Below are 23,349 nucleotides of genomic sequence, written 5' to 3' on the forward strand. Positions count from 1 at the left end.
GTGTGTGTGCACAACCATAAATTCAGCATAAATCGGCAGTATGTGGGAAAGCCTCTTAATAGTCAAACTGCATTATGTGCAGTGACTAGTTGTATTTTCAGCATAAACAATGAGTACAGAATCACAGGCACGTTTTTGTTTCTGCTATATGCCCATTTTATTGTGGAATATTTTTTTTAATGTCAAACAGTGCATCCAAAAAATAAACAAATTTGGAATATACAAATACTGTTATTCACATAGTATATTTATTAGTTTCCTGTGGACCGGTGTTTCCTTTTTAATTACAAAACCCAGGACTTTACATGTGGACTATATATAATATACACTTGCAATGCAGGCACAGTCATTCTGCTAGTACAGTTTGCTGTTGCGGAAGAAATGTAATGTGTTGGACATAAAATGTGACTTGATATATTTTTTAATATAAGAGAGTACAGTTGTGTCACATAGAAGAGGCAGACACATGGATTGTCATGTCACACTGGGTTTACTGCCGTTGAAATTAATTCTACCTCTCTTAGGTCTCCCTCTCGGGAGGAGCTGTCACCAATCCACAGTGCTCTGAAGACTTTGTTCACCATCTGAAGGTATAAAACAAAATGTAGTTTGCATCTATTGTTATAAAATGAAGGACTTAGGAGTCTGCACGACTGGGACCACGACCCCCAATCGCACATTACGCCGCATTTGCTATTTGTTGTTTATGCACTTTCTTACTTCAATCGATGTAACACCCCTCTGGTTCAGCTTTTCCCTGGATAGAAGCTGCAGGCACAGCAATTGCTGGGCCCCTTCCAAGGAACATTAAAGCCCGTGATCCCATCACATAGACATTACTGAGCTGCTTGCTGTGGGTCTCCATGCGGGAGGTGATTGGTTCTCGCAGGAGGGGATGCTTAAGTCAGTGCCAATAGTGGGGGCTCCGTGGGTACCGATTCCTCATCACCCAGGCAACGGCAAAAGGAGGGAGCAAATGGCTCAGATGAGCCCTTATTAAACAGAGCTTTTGATTAGTAGCACACACTGCCTGGTTCTGGAAACTCCAAAAAGTGAAATGGAGGGGGGGTCCCTGACCCCTGCCCACAGTCCATAAACTGTAAAGCTGTAAGATGTGATAAAGTAATGGACTGATGCTCTTACGATCTTTGTATACCGAAAAGGGTTAATGAGGAATGATCTTCGGTCTAAAGGGCTATGAAGCTGGTAATAGAGTGATACTTCCCAGATCTACCGAGCTGACGTAACATACTGTTTCATTTTCTCTCTTCACACCTGCCTGCCAGAGGTGGCGAATGACATCAGCGTCTGCAATCAGCGGTACGCAGGCAGTTGTTGGAGTTCTCAGCGTAGTCTACAATGTGGTCATTTGCTCTGGCTGTTTCTCTTCCCGACATTTGCAGTCTATTATCTTTGCACACTCATCCGTGGCTGGGGTCTTTCGGAGGTGAGATGACTATAGTGAAGCAAGAAAAAAAAAAAAGTTACAGCTTTAATTGGTAATCTGCGCTAAACTTTCTGACATAAAATCATTTTCAGCACCTATGATAAATATACGGTTCAACACAATGTGAAACTTCCATGAATCGTGTTCCAATTGTTTTCCCCACAATATCCGTTATATTAGTTACCTGGTTTGTGGGGTCTAATTATAAGAAAAAAATAAATGATCATATTTTGATGTTTTTTAAAAGAAATAGGAATTTCAACATTTACAGATAGAGCTGCTTAGTGCAACTATGCTTCGAAATATTTCTACGATAAGGAAAAACATTCCAATGAAACCCATTATGCAGACAGACTTTCTGATAGTTTTTACCACTGTACCTCTGGCAAAGCGCAATGTTTAAAGTGACATTGTCATTACAGGGTGAAAATTAACGGAAGCGCAGGCTGTGATGAAAGATGGTGGTAAATACTTATCCTCGTCTCTTAAAACTTCGGAGTGTTGCTGATTTCCATCCATTGCAAGTATCTGACACTTCTGGGTGTGTTGAATGCCTTCTTACCCTGCGGTTCCTCCTGTTGGCTCACATGTCCTGTAGTGACATAAAAGCCAGAAGGAATAACAACAACGTGTGGCATGAGGAGCGGGTATTCACACACCTGGAAGTGTCAGATATGCAGTGGCCGGAAAACATTAAAGCGCCTGAGTTTAAACACACAGACCACCTGAAAAATAAGTACATACCAGGGAAAGGGCAACCTTTCTATTTGCGGTGAACCTACAAATCCCATAAGGCATTGCAAGGTTCTGGCATTGATGTTATGACTCCTGGAGGCATGATGAGATTTTATTAGTTTCACACAGCTGGAGTGCCAACGTTGCCTACCCTTAGTACCATCTTCTTTTTGTTCCATGGAATCTCTAGTCAGACAGAAATCTGATGATTCCCTCTCCAATTTAATTCTCATGAACTCCTAAACCATGTAGGGATTGGGTGCTACTATACACTTGGGAATTGGTCACTTCTGGCCTCAACATCATGCTCTTCTGAGTGTCAGGGAAAAAAAGAAAAATGGTCTGCAGACAACACAGTGTATGTCCCTTAAGACAGCAGTGCAAAGCAAACTTTTATTGAGCGCTCATGTATTTCAATCCACTCAGCTCAAAATGCTGTTTGTTCTGGGCACCAGAAGCATGTGCCAAGAGCTTCATTCCCATGCTCATCTGAAAGGCGTTTTAGTGGCAGCAATTCACAGAAAAAGCATTTTTTTTTTAATTTAAAAAACAAAAAACATACTGTATTTTAAATTGAAAGCAGTCCAGACTTCTTGGCAATGGGTTAATCCAGAAGGACAACTTTGATGTGAGGACATGGCTTCTAAATCTGTGACCTTTGCACACATTCAGTCTCTGCAGGCACTGCAATCTCCACTTTGTAGCATAATGAATGAGCATAGGAAACAAGTCTAAATCCCACTGCCATTTAGAAAGCAGCTAAGAAATAAAAAAAAAAAAGAAAGAAAGGTGTGCTGCAGAGTAAGTTTATAATGCTTCCTAAATGATACTCTGCTAGTTACACAACAATACGTAAAGTGTACAATTACTGCCAAAAGCCTTGCGTCTGGATTACAGATAAAGATGGCAGCATCGTACCACTTGAACATTTAACTGTCGAGTGTAGAAATAACATAAATAAATAAATAAATGACCCTCTAAGAATGGCAGTGTACATTTCACAATTTCACTGTACACTAATAATGCTTTATATATTTTTACAAATAAAAGACATGGGCAAGGCGGAGAGACAGAGGCTGAAAATGCCATCTGAAGGATTGCAGCTTTATTGATTTCTCTATATACTAATCATACAGGGTGTGCCATTTCCATGGCTCGTAAGAAATAGATAAAGGACATGAGCTAGATGGATTTATTTTGTAAAGGAAAGAGCGGTGTGAAGAGTGCAGTGACTCATAGTAACCAATCAGCAATCTTCTTTTATTGCTTTGACTCTGTAACTGCACTTAGTCATTACTGTCTCCATTACTTGACAACTAACAACAAAAATAGAATTTTTGTACTCAATGTAAAATCATTTTCTCAGAGTCTGAGTCGGTGTCCCTCAGTGGATGAGATGGAAATATAAGCAACTACTGAACTAATGAAAAAAACTTCTGTTCACAACTACCAAATTCCCTCACTTGTTTTAAATAAATGTGAACACATCGCTGTCCACCCAACATTGGATGCTGGTGGACTGAATTGCATACTGGCTTCCAGTTTTTCCAGACTCTAGAGGCAGGTTCTCTTTAATGTCCCCCTTGGCTCCAGCCCCAAAGCAGCAAGACAAGAAAGTCTATTCTCCTCATTATAATCTCTATAATGCAAACAATTGTTAAATCCAGCCACAAGAAAGAAGCAATGATAGTGGCTACAGCATGTTGGGAATTCAGAGTAACAAATGCATCAGTAAGGTGCCTATGGCCCAATTCACATGAGGTGTACTGGCATTCCTCCAGCAAGAGTACTTGAGGTTCCTCTCTGGTGCTCCTGTTCAGATGTGGCCACTGTACCTATTTAAGTAGATGGCAGGGTGACAGGCCGCATCTGTCAGCATGTTACAATTACATGTGGTTTGGGATAGATGATTGTTGTTTGATGCGTCTATCCTGCATCCAGGGACAATCATCTATCCCAAACCACATGTGACCGTACCATGTATGATTACATGCGGACCTCTGCTGACAAATCTGGCTGCTGTTACCCTGTTGTTTACATCAATGAGTACAGCAGCTGCATCTGAAAAGGACATCTGGGATTCCTGCTACAAGAATCCATAGATTTTTGCCACGGGAATCCCAGAACGCAGCATAAGTCCTTGTGTGAATGGGGCCTAAGTGAAAAATGAATACAGCCCACATGTGTCTACTAGTAACTGAAAGATACATGATTAGCAAACTGGCTCTTTAAAGCTAGACTCCTGGTAGACAGCACCACTACCAGAAAGTAAAAGAAGGTCTCTGACCTATAGTGCAGTTAAGGAGCACAGCTTGGTCCACGACTCACTTATAGCCTGCTGACTGAACAATGAAGGAGCAGCGGTATATTGATGAGGTCACTCCGTGCTTTGCCTTCCTGTATGCATGCTCACCATGTAAAGACAGACAACACTGTGCAAAATAACAGAGACCTAATTGGCTCTGTATGCTGCTGTGCAGGGGATTACAGATTGTTGATATAAAATATTCATATAATTATGCAAACTGTAATTAAAATACATTTGATGAACCTTTTAAGCCTTTGACACCCATGTGCCATAGGCTACTGTTCTTAGACATGGCTCCCTATGCCAAGAGAGTGTTAAAGGAGAACTATGGGTTGAGTGAAATACACTCATCCGCATAGTTAGAGCCGGCGTCCAACATTGCGGCTGTCACAAGTTGGCTCTATTGATCGAGAACTGAGCATTTACATACCGCTGATCGCTGTCAGTCCCCACTCCCCGCAGGGATTTCCCCCTCCATTCCTCCGGGCTGACTGGAGGGACATAGCAATAGCCCGCTATATGCTGTTTTGGGTCACAGGAGGAGATTAGTCAAATGTCCTCCTGTGACCCTAAAGAGAACTACGTCCAAAAAAGGTTTGGCCATAGTTCTCTTTTAATCCACATTCCATCAAGGAACTAAGAAGCACCCTGTGCACGCTCCTAGTTTTGAGATCACTCCATCACTGACAGCCACAGGTCTCACACTAATGATCAGGAACCAATCACCTTGGTTTCCAATGATATGATCACCATGATAGCCAATCATGGTGGGGTATGTTTACAAACACACCTGCCAGCTAGAGCTGCATTACAGTGTCTACAAAATTATTTGTAAAAGTTAAAAGAAAAATTGATTAAAATGGATTGTGTAATATAACCAATGCCTAGCTCTGACTGAGGCAGTAGAAAGATCAGCCTCTCTGAGCTGGTTTGCCATGGAGAATAAAAGTGAATAACAAAACACACGCCTATCTCTGAGTGGTAATGTTGCACTGAAACAGATAAGGACCTTGTGTCCATGGGCAAATATAGCGTGCTTTCAGGTACATTCTGCTTGCATCTGAGACCACTCAGAATTCATTGACAGGTGCATCTGCCTTCCTTCTAACCTGCAGTTTACCTCCTAAGTTGTATCAAGCTGCTTCAAGTTGCTTTTCTGTTCCCATTGACATTAATGTGGAAAGAATCAGTTCTGGGGAAAACAAAAGTCACCGGCACAGGCCCTATTAGTGGAGATTTCGATTCTAACAAATGTCCTTTTCTAACATACAGTATAAGCCATGTCTACATATGAAAAAAATGCCATAAGGGACAAGTGTAATGGCATAAGGTATTTAATGAGGTCTTCATATGCAACAGTAGCAGCAATGACAATTTCTAATCTCTTTCCAGCTGAACAAAACTGTTAAAACAACTTCTTATTCTAAGGCAACACAAGAGTTTGAAAATGCTGAGAAAAACATTTTAAAGCAGTATTCCATAGCCACCTGAACTTCTCTTGCTGTGACAATTGCAGAATCAAGAATTCTGGTTGCTTGATATTGGTTACAGCGCCTTGGCCTTGCACTCCCATTGCTAAAATTTTCAAGCACATTATTTATTCACTTCTACTGCAGAAGAGACATACTATATATTTTCTAAAGTAAAAGAATTCTTAATTTCCTCCTCGCAATCTCTTTACAGTGTACACTGACTGAGCTGTACATGTGGAGCTCGGTGTACAGTCAGGTGCCAGGATGACCATTTTCCTGTATGTATGCATGGCAGTAACATGATCCTGGCCCAGCCAATTAAGGTGGCAGAAGAAGTTGAACCTAGGAAAAGATGGCAAGAAGATGTTGGCGCCGGTGAGGGCGCTCGCAGACATCACATCGCTGGAGTGGAGGGGAGGGGAGTACTACAGCTTGTTGACCCAGAGCTTAGTTGTCTATCTTACTAATCTTATGTTTAGTTTTGCACTTTGAATAAACATACTCAAAAATCCATTATTTGTCTGGAAGCCTCGTAATCATGTTAACAATGAATAATACGGCTTTATATTATTGTTTGTAACAAATGACTTTCTAATGGCCTATCTAATGTACGGCCTTTCAGTTGTGTTCCACCTCCAGGTCACATTTACTGCACTGACCCTTATAAACATACCTTTGTGGCCAAACAGAGCCATGTAGTTTGTTTCATTAATAAAAGGTTCAGTATAATATACGGGTAATGCAAACAGGTTTGTTGCTATTTCAATCTCTATGGTTATGTATGAAAGAAAAGTGATACAATATTGGACTTTGGAGTATTCTACCACTACAATCTCATGTTTAGTTTACTAATTTGTATTGAGATTGTAGTCCATCACGGGAGCAATCTTAAAGCAGTGGCAACACATACAGGGACCATGGGGAACAAAAGTTGCCACGCTCCAGAAGGAAGGAGACCGCGTTAGCACCAATTCACTGATGATTTGAGATCTACAGCCGAGTGATATACAAATAAGATACATTTTTGTTAATACTTAGGATACTTGAATATATTTTTAAGATTTAACTCCTGAGTTTAGTATCACTTTAATGCACTACCATAACAGAAGACATACGGTGCAACAAAGTCTAAAACGCACCATCTACTCCATGACTATTGATGCTTGTTTCATGCAGTTATCCTAAACTATTTGTAACCACCCCTAATAATGTACTAGTTCCATTATTGTTAAATAAAGTACAAGGGTAGAGAAGCATCAATTTAAAAAGCTACTTAGGGACCTTAAAATGGCATAACAACTGCGTTAAGGGAATGATCAATGAGTAGTATTACTTGCTCTAAGCGGCAGCACACGCTTTATCTCCTCCATCTTACACTGACCTCTACCCTTTCTATGCTGGGCCTCCTGCTGGCTTGACGTTCTACACATCCATTAGGAAAACCCTCTCTGCTTTCTGTGTAAAATAGGCTCAGGTTACTTGGATTCCAGTGCATCTCTGTATCATAATGAGTCACAATTATAAAACACAGTATGTGTGTTTGGCCGACTGCAACATCCAATGAGGATTATTAGCTCTGATATTAACACTACGCATGTTAAGCTCATGTGGATCCATTAAACTAAACTTCCCTGAGGTGCACTTGCATTGCAAAGATACATCAGCCCAAAGGCAGTAAGTAAACCTCTCACCACTAGGTGGTGCAGTTGGTGCACTGAAAATCAGGGGTGATATTTTGAGAGAAACGCGAAGACATTTTTGTGTTCAAAAGCAAAAGAGATATTTTGACTCCATAAAAACAGACAAGCAACTTTAAACAATAAAGAGAGTACTGGGTGGTTGTATAAAGCTTTGATAAGAGGAAGATGCTGAAGAACAACATTTAACAAAATATTACATTCCACAAATATAACAGTTAAGCAGATATGTGCTGCTGCCAAGGCGCCTGCTGCTTGTACCAGAACGCACCTTTGTTTGTTTAGACGCAACTCTGGGAGGTCGATGAGATTCGTGGTTCGCTGTCCATGGACCCAGAGATTGGCTGGCATAGAAATCCATTGGATAGGTCTTCTGCCATTCTGCTTCTTTAAGAGCTACAGAGGCCTGCAAAACAACACATTGTGATGTGAATGTGAACTTACCACACCAAAACCATTTTGAAGTGTCTAAGCTCAGTGTAATATTTATACAGTGGCAAAAGGTATTCACCCTCCCTTGTCATTTTTCCTATTTTGCTGCATTACCACTTGGAATTAAAATGGATCCTGGAGGTTGTATTATTTGATTTACACAACATGCCTACCAGTTTGAGGATGCAAAATATTTTTTTATTGTGATACAAACAAGAAATAAGACAAAAATCCCCCAGAAAACGTGAGCGTGCATAACTATTCAGCCCCTCCAAAGTCAATACTTTGTGCAGCCACATTTTGCAGCAATTGCAGCTGCAAGTCGTTTGGGGTACATCTCTATAGGGTTGGCACATCTAGCCACTGGGATTTTTGCCCATTCTTCAAGGCAAAATACTTCCAGCTCCTTCAAGTTGGTTGGGTTTCGCTGGTGTACAATCTTTAAGTCATGCCACAGATTGTTAATTGGATTGAGGTCTGGGCTTTGACTAGGCCATTCCAAGACATTTAAATGTTTTCCCTTTAACCACTTGAGTGTAAATATTAGGGGTCTAAAGTCCTCAATCTCTTTTTCTGCAGCCTCTGTTCTAAATGAATGGAAAGCACAGAGGCTTCCCATTCATTTAGAAAATTTTAACTATCACCAGTTTCTGATCGCTCCAGTGTTTGCTTTGCGCAGAGGATTGGTAAATATCACTGATATTTACCGATCCTCCCGCTCTCCTTCCTGAGCTGCTCGGCACAGTCTGCAGCTTTTCCTCGGATCGGCTGCCTCTGCCCATACAGGCGGGGGAGAGCAGCGGGGATCTGAGAAGAAGTGAATCGCTGAAGCCGGCAGGGGGCCCGGAAGAGGGAGCGCTGTCACTGCAGGATGGCTGAGCGGTGAGGAGAGAGAGAGCCGGTGGCTGTCAGATCCTGGCCGAGCGGCTCTCTCCTCAATGCTTGTCTATCCTGAAGTGACAGCGCTTACTCCTCCTCCCCTCCCACCGCCGGCTTCAGCGCTTCAATTCTCCTCTGGTTCCCCCCAGATGGCTTCCTGCGTTCAGGGGCAGGAGGGGGTGTGGCGGTGCATTGAAATCAATGGCACCGCAGCCCCGCCTGCAGTGCGACCGCCCACACCAGGACATGTGGCACATTCGTGCCTGTGCTCTGCAAAAATGCTGCAAGCACTATTTTTGCAGAGCGCACTGGACCGGAACGCAGGCATTGATCTGCCACATGTTCTTGTGCGGGCAGTCTATCTGCGGGCGGGGGTGGGGGGTTTGCTGCGGTGTGCCATTGACATCAACGCACCATCATGCCCCCTCCCGCAGAAAGCTGGCCGGAATGCAATACAGTGCGTTGCAGAGGCTGACCGCTCTGGAACGCACTGTTTATGGTGTGAATCGGCCCTAAAACAAGTTTTTTTCTTGATTTCACTTCACCATTTTGGACTATTTTGTTTACTCTATGTCCATTACATTTAATTTAAAAAAATCCATTTTAATTCTAGGTGGTAATTCAACAATAACGGAAAAATGCTTTTTGCAAGCCACTGCTGCTTCATATGCTTCTAGACAAGGGAAGCCACTGGAAGCCAAGCTGACCAGGTCGATCCCAAAGCTGCAGATATTATTATTTGCCTCTCTTGTTCAATATATACCTTGTTATTGCTTTAATTGTTTTAACATTGCGTATTACAAAGACACAGTCCTGTCTCTTTTTTATCATTTGAAAGCAAGATTGTATTATTCTAAAATCCCCTTATGTGGAAGCCTCAGCAGGCCTATCTTGTGACCCTGGACACCATCATACCCACCAAACAAAAATAATTTCCAGGGAACTTGCAGGTAACCTGCAGAGGGTGACGTTAAGCTCATGATGTCTAACTAGACCTTTATACACTACAATCCCCACAAGATGGTTTACGGATCATACCTATGTATTTTTAATTTTATCTTCAATTATGGTGAAAGCTGTGCGATATAAAAGCGCTACCACACAAGAAAAAAAAAAACCCACATCCAAGGAAAAAATTCCAATGACATTATGATTTAGATTGACAGATCCAGCATCGTTGACCTTTTCTGGGTCTCTTAGAACTGCTTCATCTAACAGAGAGATTGGCAAACGTATGGTTGGATGAGCATCATGGGACACACAGGGCAACATCAGGATGTGGGTCAAAGACTGCCAATCTTTTCCTCAATGTTTGCATACCTTTCTACTATAATGAAGAGTGAGAAAAGGGTATTCTTATTCATGCCTGATTCACGATTTACTGATAACAAGCAACTCACAAACAACTCTAAAAGAAATCTCCATTGAATTAAAAAAACAGACTATCTCCAGCCAGAAAGAAAAACAGCATGGGTTCTTGTCCTATGACCCATGTAGTAAGTGAAATGTAGGTGCAAGAAAGAACCAGGATCCCACACAGCAGCCTGTATTACAGCAAGCGCCAGGTAGACAGACACATCATGTGTCTAGTTATGTCAAGCTGTGTGCCTATTTCTGCCTTTAAAGGGAATCTATAGCCTCTTTAAAGGTTCACTGACCGGAAAGGGATATTTTGTACGTGCAAGACCCCTGGTGCCCAACCTGCGGCTCTTTGACCCTTGGGGCCCCTGAAGACAGTAGTCTGTATTTTAGTGCTTACTCAAGCCACTAAAACAACATATTATTTAGACTGGCTTTTAGTGGTGAAATGGATTTGGTGATTTCTTTCATACGGTCTTACTTTTTTCTGTGCTGTCCATCCCGTTTTCTGATCTTTTATAATACTGAGAGAAATATAACATGTAAAAGCAGATTTTTAATTGGGCTGTAGGGACCATTGGTTTGTGAAGGGGCTATGATCTCTAGCAGCCTCATGTAATGTGTCTTTAGTCTATGGCCGTCTCCTGAAGCATCTTGAACAACCCCTATAGGATGTATGTTTGCAGTCTCTGACCATCTCCTCTAACATACTTATAGCCTCTGGCAATCTCCTGTTGCATGTATAAAGTCACTGATAGTTTTGTGCAGCAATGTCTGGAGACCATGTCAGTGGTTTTGAGGCCCCCATATCAAGCATGTTGGTCACCACTGAATAACTTGATTTGGTTGAATTACTTGATGGTTTCTTACCTCCCTCTAGTAGCTGAGTACAGAGGTCTCAGTGCCCATAGCTGTACCCACAATCTAAAATCTCGGCTTATACTCGAGTATATACGGTATATCAAAATCAAGAGTGGAAACACTTGAACACCCAGTTTGCAGCCAGAAATGCAAGACTGCAAGGCAGGATGAAACACCTCTACTCAAGTCCGTGTGAGATACAAGAAGCCAGTGTGCAGACTCCACCTATGAATGAAATATCACTCATCATAGACAGACGCCATGAGGCTTTTTTAATGGAAAGGTATAGTGCATGTTTATTTATTTTTAATGTTATGTTCAGATATATATACAGTAAACTCCAAGTTATCTGGCACCCATGGGGAGAACTTTCTCATGTCCGCTCCTCTGCTTTATGGGCGGATACAATAGCCAGACTGCTATTGCAATTTGAAATAGCCAACAGCAGGTTAACATTCTGCAGCCGACTGTGGAATCTATCTACTGGCCGGCAGCAAGCTGTAGACAAAGAATTTAGTTAGCCACTAAATAAATTTAGTTGACATCAAAATTTTTTAGGGTGCACCAAACAATCAACAATTACAAGTGTACATCAAGCCACCGTCCAAAAAAAATACAGTAAACTCCCCATTATCCGGCATTCAAGCAACCAGTACTCTCAAGCAACTAGCAAAAAAATATTTTTTTTTTGTCGGTTGCTTGAGAGTGCCGGTTGCTTGAGAGTGCCGGTTGCTTGAATGCCGGATAATGCCGGATTATGGGGAGTTTAATGTATTTACTACTTGCAGCCAGTAGGTGGTGTGCTCTTGAGATAATAAATGCATAGTTCTGCAGAGTTATTTACTACTATTCTGTTAACAGCCTGGGTGCTTAGATCTCCTTCTATATAGCTCCATTAACAATACAAACAGAGCAGAATTAGTCAGATAAGAGACACACAGTTCTCTCTGTCCTCTAGATCATATGGATATTCACCAATATTCAATTAGAAAGAAGCAGCCAACAAGTGACCTGCCAGTGCTGGGATTTCTATGTAGGAAGCCTATTATGCTCTGTTATTTCATGGAAACACATTGAAGGGAATTTATCAAAACTGGAGCAGACAAAATATGGAGCAGCTGTGCAGGACAACCAATCAACTTCTTTGTCTCATTTTCAAATCTTCACTGAACCAATTAAGTGTGAAGCTGATTGGTTGCCATGCACAGCTGCTCCAGTTTTGATAAGTTCCCCCCATTATGTTAGATGTTTATTTATCATCAGTATACAAGCAATTGCTTTTACTTTAAATGATCTTACCAAAAAGTACATACAGACATGCTTATAATTGACCATTACATATACATTATGTGCTTCCTGCTTTGAAGGTAGCATGCCGATAGTTTTTCTGATCCTGCTACCTCCATTAAGGTCTACAATCAAAGTGTTGCTAACAGACTTCGATTGAAAAAGGTATACTAGGGTGCATATAGAGTATATTATCATCAATTAAGGACATCTACTGATCCTCATTAAACATTGAAGTCTTCTTTACATAAACATTACATCCTCTAAACACCTACATTTGGTTACTGCTGGATTCTGATGGTCTGGCTCTCATTTGTCAGTGACTCCAGTGTTGGGGGTTACCTAGTACACATCCTGGCTCTCTCCTAGCAGTGTAAACTGCGTTTAAATAGGGAGAGGGATTTTCTTGCAATGGCTGCAGCAGGTGAGAAGAGGTGGAATTTAGAATCAGCATTCCTTAGACTAGATACACAAGAATCAGTTAGGCAATTCAACGGGCTGCAACGGGCCACTACTCAAATATCAATTTTGTGCAGACTGAACTTTCACTACAATTTCTATAAGAAGAAAGGGACATAATGACAAACCTCATATGGAGTAAGCAGAGGCTTTGCGAAGGCTGTTCCCCAGTCAATTGAGAGTCTTGGGCAAGCAACCTGCACCCACCTGTAAACAAAAGTACATACACAATATGCAGTTAGATAATAAATGCAAACCTTTGAAGAGCAACAGAGTCTTCTTAACAATGCTCTACACAGGCAGCAGGTCTTTATGTTTAAAAAGTGTTCTTAATCGAAACTTTCCCGCTGCCCATAAAAACCAGAGTCCTTATTTAACTACGCCTTGCAGGATTGACAGCCAGAAGTCAATTTGTTGCAATAGGCTTTTATTTGCACACATTTCATACGTAATCCTCTTCAAGTGTATGTATAACTTAGCAATTCATTTTTCTAATTTGTTCACTTTTGGTCTGTTAAAGCCCAACTCCAGTGACATTAAACGTTTTCCCTTGTACTGGGGCTGCCCCTGCACTGCAAGAGTTAACTGGTCATACATTCATGGCCAAAAATACTGGCACCCCTGCATTTCTGTCAAATAATGCACCACTTCTCGCAGAAAACTGTTGTAATTACAAATGTTTAGGCATTCTCAGGTTTATTTCTTTTGTTTGTATTGGTATGACACAAAAAAGTGGAGAAAAAAAAAAACAAAATCTGACACATCCCACACAAAACTCAAAAAATGGACTGGACAAAATTATTGGCACCTTCTCCAAATTGCAAGAAATAATTGCATTCCAAGTTTTTGTGGAAAAGCATAAAAAATCTCAAGGTTACAAGTCCATCTCCAGAGATCTTAATGTTACTACCAGACAAATTCAAGCTGACCTTCAGGCACAGGGTACAACGGTGTCAGCTTGCACTATACGTCGCCATCTGAATGAAAAGGGACACTATGGTAGGAGACCAAGGAGGACCCCACTGCTGACACAGAAACATAAAAAAGCCAGATTGGAGTTTGCCAAAACGTACCTGAGGAAGCCAAAATCCCTTTGGTAAAATGTGCTGTGAACAGACGAAACAAAATTACAGGTTTTTGGCAAAGCCCATAATTCTATTGTTTTCAGAAAAAGAAATGAGACCTTTAAAGAAAATAACACAGTCCCTACAGTCAAACATGGTGGAGGTTCACTGATATTTTGGGGTTGCTGTGCTGCTCCAGGCACTGGATGTCTTGACTGTATGTATGGCATTATGAAATCTATATACTACCAAAGAATTCTGGGCTGCAGTGCAGGGCCCATTGTCAGAAAGTTGGGTCTCCGTCAGAGGTCATGGGTCTTACAGCAGAACAATGACCGAAAGCACGTGTCAAAAGCACCCAGAATTGGTTTCAGACAAAGCGCTGGAGAGTACTGGATTGGCCAGAGATCTCAAAACAGCAGTTGGGAAAAGGAACCCTTCCAATCGGAGAGACCCGGAGCAGTTGGCGAAAGAAGAGTGGTCCAAAATTACTGTAGAGAGGTTAAGAAACTCATTGATGTTTACAGGAAGCAATTGATTTCAGTTTATTTTTTCCAAGGGCTGTGCTACCAAATATTAATTGAGGGTGCCAATAATTTTGTCCAGTCCATTTTGGAGTTTTTTTCGTGGAATGTGTCAGATTTGTCATTTTTTTCTCCACTTTTTTGTGTCATACCAATACAAACAAATGAAATAAACATGAGAATGCCTAAACATTTGTAATTGCAACAATTTTCTGCGAGAAGTGGTGCATTATCTGACAGAAATGCAGGAGTGCCAATATTTTTGACTATGACTCTAAATGTCTAGGGGACAGGAAAAATGGTTTTACTTACCTGATCCTTATATGTCAATGTATTCCTTCGTAAATACAGTACAATAAGCTAGCATCGTCACCCTAGGACATTAAAGCCTATGACAAAATGAGAGGCGTGGAACTGAGTGCAGCCAGATGAAAGACTTCATCTTCAGCCAATCGATGGACTTCACATCCTGACATGGGTTTATATGCGCGAGCCGATTGACTGAAGATGACATTTTTCATCTCAGAATGCTTAGCTATGCTAGCCCTTGCAAGCTGACACGCCGGATCAAAAATGAAAAGACACACTGCAGACGAAGGTCTGCGCGCCGCTGCTTCGCATGCAGTGTGTCACAGGCTTAAGTGTGTTAGGACTAGAGAGCACCTCCCTCTATATTAAGAAGAGGAGGAGAAGGGATGGTGTACTGAAGTCTTAACATGCCTCTTGTCTCAGGGTGACAACACTGCTCATAAATACTATACCGTGAGAGAGCATTGTTGCCCTAAGATAGAAGTGAGTTACCAGCAGGATCACTAGGTGACAAAGAAGGAGAAAAAGCCAAATAAATTAAAACTAATGCTCCCACCACATCTAAGGACCAGTAAGCTGCAATATATTACATTGCTATTATTATTATACAGGATTTATATAGCGCCTATAGTTTGTGCGGTGCTTTACAAAATAATTTGCTTTGTTTCTTGGATTTAGATACACTTCAAGTCCTAATATAACAATGATAAGTACCTGAATAAAATGTGCTACAGGAAGTAGAAAAAGCCTTGTTGCCCATAACATGAGTCTCCCAACTATCTTTTCTACAGCTCAGGTTTAAAAATGGAGGAAAAGAGTTTTTATTTGTTGCTTTGGGGAACAAGAATCTTTTCTGTAAGCACATCAGTCATATATATCGGCCCCGTAGTGAATAGTGGACTGGTTGTGACCCTTTGATGACTATGTGAGAACTTCTTAAGCATGAAGCTGTCGCCTTGAGGGTCGAAAGGGTTAAGAAAAATGAGATTTGAAACTACATAACAAAAAAAGAAAAGTTGTTCAGCCTTTAAAAACCAGTCATAAAATATTCTGTTTATAATTTAATGTAGCATCCAGTTCAGTCCGGTGAAGGATGATGTTCCACCACATTTGTGGTTTATGATACTTTTTTTAATGGACTGGCTGCATTTTCTCCTAACAAGCTTTCGGGAGCTAACCTCTTCTTTTCATCAGGTCAGAAATAATAGGCATCTCATTAATGCTCTTAACTTTACTGTTCTTGTTAAGTATAAACAGTTAAGGGGATTTTTGTTAGCTTTATTTTTTTCTTCTTCTTTCTTACGTCTATTATTTCTTTTTTTGTGTCTAGAATGTTAGAACACTTGCCAGATCTGTTCACAACTCTAAACGGTTTGCACCTAAAAGCTTTTCAGAAGACAGTGCAGTAAGTCCATTACATAAAAAAAAAGACTAACAAATGTCTTCAAAGTAATATTTTTACATTTCAGTTATATGGCTTCAGTTGAACGTCGACTACAAATATAGGAAATAGATGAGTGTGTATGTAATAGTAATGTTATTATATGAGTAATGTGCTCCCTTTGCAAAATACAAGAATATTTGAGGTCACACAAATGTTCCTTCACTATATTAAACCATGAAAACTATGGTGACCTTCATATGTTCCGAAGGGGTATATAATTGCTGGTAATACATAAGTTCCAATTTAAAGAGCATTTTGCTATGTGTGGTGATCCTTGTATCTAAATGTATTTAACCAGTTATCCAGTCCTTCATAAACCCTTAAAGTACCAAACATGTTATAAGCTCAATGCCTACAGTAGGTTTTGTGCTGATCTCTTTCATACTCCCATCGGTATTCCTGCGCACATTGGATTTTTTCTTTAGCTCAGACAAGACTTTTTGACAATAAAAGTATGCACCTCTTATTTCAGCGTTAAAAAGGAAAGGCTTAGAACTGAGTATTCTTTTTTTCTCGCCCTTGAAACTCTAGCTTGCCACTGCCCTAACCGCAGCCCAAAATATGGCCTAAGCACAACCCAATTTACTGCCATAACTGTAGAACAAATAACCCCCCGAACGTTACCCCAAATTACCGCCCTAACCACAAACGTAACCACAACCATATCCAAGACCCAAATTACCACCCTCATCACAAATATAACCACAACCATATTCACAGCCCAAATTACCTCCCTAACCGCAGCCCAAATTACCTTCTTAACCGCAGCCCAAATTACCGCCCTAACCGCAGCCCAAATTACCGCCCTAACCGCAGCCCAAATTAACGCCCTAACCGCAGCCCAAATTAACGCCCTAACCGCAGCCCAAATTACCTCCCTAACTGCAGCCCAAATTACCTCCCTAACTGCAGCCCAAATTACCTCCCTAACCACAAACATAACCACAACTATATCCAAAGCCCACATTACCACCATCATCACAAATATAACAACAGTCATATTCACAGCCCAAATTACCGCCCTGACCGCAGCGCAAATGATCACCCTTAGCCTATCAATAAAAATAAAAAAAAATAAAAAAAATGGTCATATTAAGGCAGGGCACCATTAACATATTCAGGGCTCATTCACATGGAGTCTGTTCACTCCAGCAGTTTGTCATTGTAGTTAATTCACAATCCATCTAAAACACATCAGTACAACAACACATGCCTTCTTTTGTGAATGAGCTCTTATAGTTATAGAAATATAGAAATGTCACAAGTCACATTTCATTAAGTGCTATTGGGACAGCACGGTGCAATGCAGTTGTACCACATCGTGGCCCATTGCGCTAAAATAAAGTACTTTTTTTCAGCGTACACCACCGCAACTCTGTGGAGTGAACTGTGCCCTTCAATGACCAGGCAAATTGCCTAGTCTTGCATTGGGGCTGCCCTGGAAAAAACAGCCTCAATGCATTTGTTGTGGATCTAGCCTTAACATATGCAAGTCATTTATGTAAAGGACCCTGGGGAAATTAATGGTCTGCTTTATTTCACTTTTTATTCACCATACAGTATATGTTATGTTTTTACAAGTATGATGACATCGCTTCCTATGAGCAGTGACATTAGCTATTAGGATCTTGTTCATTTTGTCTATCATATATGGTATATGCATTGAGTACTTGTAGGCAGTGAAAAAACATTTTTGGGGGGATTTAATGAGGATATTATTTTAATTTAAAAATAAAACTTAGCTTCAGACTGCGCTAGAAACTTTCATCTTAAGCATCAGTAGGACCATCATCCATCTGTTAGAGAGCAACTTTTGCCAAAATTTTAAGACTGAATGCAGCCATAATTCTTCACAAACAAAATATGCACATCTTATTTCTTAGAAGTCAGTGCCACCCTCCTCTGCTGGCTCAACCTCAACTAGAAGCTGCAGGGGAGTTAGGTACACTGTGGCGTCCGGCGTTGGCAGAGGCTAACACAAGAGTGGGCTGTTTTCTAAAGCCGGAGCAGACTGTTCTTGAATGAGTTAGCCTCTGCCTGCAACAGAAAAGAAGGGCCGATTTAGCTTGGCAATACACTGATGGGACAGTTGGGGGACTCATAGTGGCACTGTTGTGTTAGGATTAAATAACTAAATAATGTATTGTTTCAATTACATATTTGCACACCATTATGGCTGCAAAGTGGTAGAGTATAGTTCCTGTTAAGCACACAGTAGGGTCAAAGGTCCACATAAAAGAGAACTGAACACTGGAAGCTGTTCCTAAAGTAAGGCAGACAGAGGGCAAAAGACTGGTCGATAGTATTACCAGTGTGCTACTTGCAGCTGATTTTTTTTCCCCATTACTGACATACCATGCTTACTGACATACCACTATCTGCATGGTTTTTAAACAGTTATGGATGGTGGCAAGCATACTCCTGTTGCGGGGAAATGGTGGCCTCCGGGTTGGTTCAGCTGCGCGGCTCCAATGATCGCAAGTAGCGGTATCTTTTGGCGAAGCTATAGCAAAAACAAAAAGAACAAGCAAGAGTGCCACAACCTAGCGCAATGAAAACTGATGGACACAGTGGAATGTAGAATAACAATGTTGCACTCATGTGTGTGTAGCAACACAGAGATTTGTGGAGTTGGTTCAAAGTAGCGGAGAATGTTGTTGTGGAGGGGGTACGTGTCTGTTTTGATCTCATGTATGAACCAGTGAGATGTGGAACACCTAGGAGCCTTGGTGGAATGCCGTGTACTCGCGGTTATTGCATCCATTCAATATCAGTTTTCCAAGGACAGGCAGATGTTGGTGATAGAGATTCTTCAACCTGTGCCTACTTGTAGTCCAGGGGTACTTTTTCACCATCTACAGCAAATTGTCCGGTCAATGCTTGTTGGACATTGGACTTTAGGCTCTGGCCCTGCCCTGGACACCTGTCTCTCTGGGACGATCTGCCACCAAGCCAGGGGAGCATCACAGCCCACCTGCCTGGCTCAGCAGGACACAGACGGCTGATCTTCAGTTCCACCTGAAGCCATCCACCCCAGAGGTCCAGATTAGAACCAGTCTTCAGTTTTTTAGCAGACTGGCTACACCACACACCGCTGCCCTCCACCACCACTGCTGCAGCCACTGGTGACTCATCCATCCAGCCGCTACTGCCCTTCGGCCTTCTTTACCAGTGACATCGGGTCCACTCCAAGGCTACACGGCATTCCACCAAGGCTCCTTCTAGGAGTTTCGCATCCCACTGGTTTTGTAATCTAGAGCAAAACACAGACCTGTATCCCCCTCCCCTGCTACTTTGAACCAATGCCGAAAGTCTCTGTGTTGCTACTTCTTTTCATTGCGCTAGGTTTTGGTGCTCCTACTACCTGCACAGTGATTTTCTTGGTAGGGGCAGGGTTTTGCTTCCTCACATCAGAGCTTCCTCTCAAATTATTTAATTTTACCCATAGCAGGTCTGTTTAAGACCTGTTTTTTTTACCAAAAAGGCCAGGTACATGGTGCAATTGTGTTTTGGAGGACAATCAATATCATGCAAGGCAACAGGCATCTATGTCAGCCCCTGATACACAGGGGAAAGTTCTGAGTGCATTTATTGCACTGTTTCTATTGATGAAGTGTGATAAATATTCAATCGTTTTTTATGGTACTGCAGTTAAAGTATCTTTTACAAGACTGCAACCTGTAACAAGGATGATTATTTTGAAAGACATAAAGTAAGGGGAGTAGTTACTCTGCATTGGTGAAGCTGGCTTAAAGCCTGCAATTTGAAACGGTACTATAACAGCAAGGAAAAAGAAAGGCCAAAACTGGTATTTGGTGTGAGAGACTGAAGTTGTTTTGTGCTAGACATGAAGGGATGCAACCATTGACCTTCAAAAGCCACTTTTACAAAAGAGCATTGCAGAAACATTTCTCAAAACTGCTCTCCCAATTTCCCAAAACAAAATTAACAGAAATTTTTTATTTTGTAGCATTGGGCCTCTTCAACTTAACTACTTTACTAGACTCCTTGAGTGCTGTTCTCTTTAGTGCCATCTAAGCTGAACACTTTAACGTGATACTAAACTCAGAAGTTAAGTCTTAAAAATGCGTTCAAGTACCTTAACTGTTAACAAAAATCTATCTTATTTGTGTATCACTCAGCTGTAGATCCTCAAATTATCTCCGAATTGGTGCTGACACTGTCCTTCCTTCTGGAGGGTGACTACCTGTGTGTATTGTAAAGCAGCAACCAACCCAAACTCACTCCAGTCATAGACTATAACTTCAAGATAAAATGAGTAAACTAAAGATGAGATTGTAATCCATCACAGGAGTGAGCTTGGAGTGGTGGCTACTTTACAACACACATGGACCATGGGGAACAAAAGTAACCAACATCCAGAAGGAAGGACAGTGTCAGCACCAATTCAGAGATGATTTGAGGATCTACAGCTGAGTGATACACAAGTTACATTTTTGTTGATAGTTAAGGTACTTTCACTTTTAAGAGTTCTGCCCAGAGATTTAAACAGCCAACAGCCCTGTCTGACAGCTCAGCCAGGCTGATGACCAGGTTTTTCTTACACACTACAGCCTGGTCACTTTCCTGCCCCCAAGATTGTAATTGAACAGTGAAGGAGAGCAGAAAAAATGATTAGGTCATCTCTCTCCTCTGTCCTTCTGGCACTATGTCTCTTGTCAGCACAGGTGCACTGCATCACAACGGACTGGCTTCTAGTTCTGACCCTCCCACTCCCAGTCTGAGTGCTTCTGTACAAAGAATGATAGGAGGCTAATAAGTCAGATTCAGGTACTCATAATAGTTGCCTTTAATGTATGTAATGAGTTCTGGTTGAAAACATAACTTTATTAATTGGTGTTTTATATCTGTCAGCAGTTGAGCTTTAAAATGTTCACACTAGATCTAAAGCTAACTTAACTTTGCAAAAAGCACATGCATAAAGTATAACATCTATAGGCCCCATTTACATGGGTGATGAGGTTCATTAGACAGTTTATTACCTGGTACTATTCCCCATGTAAACACACGTATGCCTGCCTCTATTTTTCTGTGTGTCTGTCATTCACATGCAAAGCATTGCTGCAGTAAACCTTGGCAAGCACAAAGAAATCCTACTTTGCATCTTAGGTGCCTCAAAATTTACTGCAGTACTGGGATGTGCCATATGTTGATGACATCTCCTTTCACAAAAGATAAATGGATGCAATCACACATGTGCTGATGTCCATTAGAGTGCACAAAATTAACCTTCGTCTCACTGTAGCACTTTTCATTCCATCTGAATGAGCCCACAGTATTCAGTGCTTAGTAGTCTACATGTGCAAATAAGGAAGCAAATAAAGACATGTTCTATATGTAAGGCCAACAATGACCCAAAGTGCAGTTCCACCGGGATGTTTTCAGACAAAATACCGCTTTACATAATGACATTATCCGGTTGGGAAGTGGCAGTGTATTCGTGTCAAGTTGCAAGCAAGTCCCCTCCTAATTTCACCCCATGCTGAGGACTGTGCACAGTGTGTGTCTGTGTTTACAGCTTTGCTCTCTGTACTCACGCTTCCACCTCTGGGAACAGCTTGAGTTTATTAGGGAAGATTTCCGACAGCAGAAGCCGCACGTAACGACAGCCGAGAGCCTGTAGACGTGACTCCAGGTGCTGGGAGAAGGGAGAGAGAGGCACAGTGTGTTACACAAAAAAGAGGAGAGCTTTTTTGGGGTAAGGCAGCAATCCAAACCTCATCCCTCAGAGAGTACGTCTTAATTAAGTCAGAAGCTACAGAATAACAAGCTGATATGTGCGCTAAAGGTTTTATTAGCAAAACAGTATGAATGGAACTCATTGTAATATAAGTATTGTAGTTGTAATACATATACATGCATACATATGGGTCAGCATCTTCCTCCCATGCTTTTCAGAAAGGCCAGATGCATTTTAGTTCACCCAAGCCTGCTCAAAATTGTGACTACCACCCCTCCCAGCCCAATCAGTTGCAGAGAGGCGCATTCCCCGCCCTACAGCTATACATCACAAAGCGGCAGGCAAGTACTGCCACTGATTGGTTCGGGAGGAGGGGTGGCAGTCTCAGTTTTGAGCGGGCTTAGACAAACTCAGGTGAACTGGGTTCGCTCCAAACCCAAGCTAGTATCTAGTCTTCATTAGAATCAATATGCATCCAAACCCACCATATTTCTTTTTGCATTTAGGTCTCTGGTGAACCACCCTGCAGGCCCAATGGGCTGTCACTTGGTGAACTGTTCAACTTGGGGCATACGGCAAAGTACCAGTGCTGGTGTCTTAAACACTGTTGGTTATTAATTCAATAAACTATGCAGCAGGAATATATACAGGCTATTCTGCCTACAATGTTAACGGGGAAGTCCTTCCAACCAGGTTAAAAGGCAGCAAAGTTCTCACTCAGTCCACCTTTCACAAGGCCTGCTGCAATCAAAGGTTAGCACCCCAACAATTCAGACAAAGGTGTAGGGGTGCAGTGGCAATTATGTTAAGGTTTCCTCCTGCCTTTGTGCTATGGTGCAGAGCATCCTAGACTCCTGAACTAACCAACTGTCACTAGCAATGCTGTAATTAGCCACTACATATATTTGTATCTATTTTCCAGATGGACAAAATTAAAAGGATATGTACTCCCAGGCCTCACACCATCAAAAGTTTACTAACACAGAAGTCACTTTACATAGTTGTTGACCTACCCAGAGGCATGTCCATGAAAACCTTCTGAATTTACAATAGATCACATAGTAAGTGAGCTTTCTTACTTTTACATGTCACCTTGAACATAAGTGTGCGATTGAAGATTTGCTTTTGGTACAGAATTAATAAATACAGCACACTGCCATTATATAAAAGCCTTATTATATAATTGCCTCAATAAGAAAGGGGCCTAACTCTTGACAATCATATTGTTATGGTCCTTGTGCACTCCAATAATCTTTCTCTTTTTTAGCGTAATATTTATTTATATTCAACAACATGAAAACAGCAGCAGGTCTGTGACCTCAGACACAATTAATCTATTCACATTTGCCTGGCCTTGCTTTAGTGGAACAT

The 23,349-nt window shown here is 41.4% G+C and overlaps 1 protein-coding gene across 1 annotated transcript in view; it reads right to left on the minus strand.

The window, feature by feature from the left end:
• Positions 1–304: 304 nt before the first annotated feature.
• DPH1 (diphthamide biosynthesis 1) overlaps positions 305–23,349 on the minus strand; it is a 230,786-nt gene continuing 207,741 nt past the window's right edge. Inside the window, exons 9-12 of the mRNA XM_018557659.1 lie at positions 21,836–21,936; positions 13,065–13,143; positions 7,931–8,065; positions 305–1,456 (exon numbers count right to left, since the gene is read on the minus strand). Coding sequence (XP_018413161.1) covers positions 1,355–1,456; positions 7,931–8,065; positions 13,065–13,143; positions 21,836–21,936 — 417 coding nt within the window. The 3' untranslated portion in view covers positions 305–1,354. The remainder of the gene's footprint in view (positions 1,457–7,930; positions 8,066–13,064; positions 13,144–21,835; positions 21,937–23,349) is intronic.

This window comes from Nanorana parkeri, unplaced genomic scaffold (assembly GCF_000935625.1).
Source record: "Nanorana parkeri isolate BGI_ZX_2015 unplaced genomic scaffold, ASM93562v1 scaffold294, whole genome shotgun sequence".
Classification (NCBI taxonomy): Eukaryota; Metazoa; Chordata; class Amphibia; order Anura; family Dicroglossidae; genus Nanorana; species Nanorana parkeri.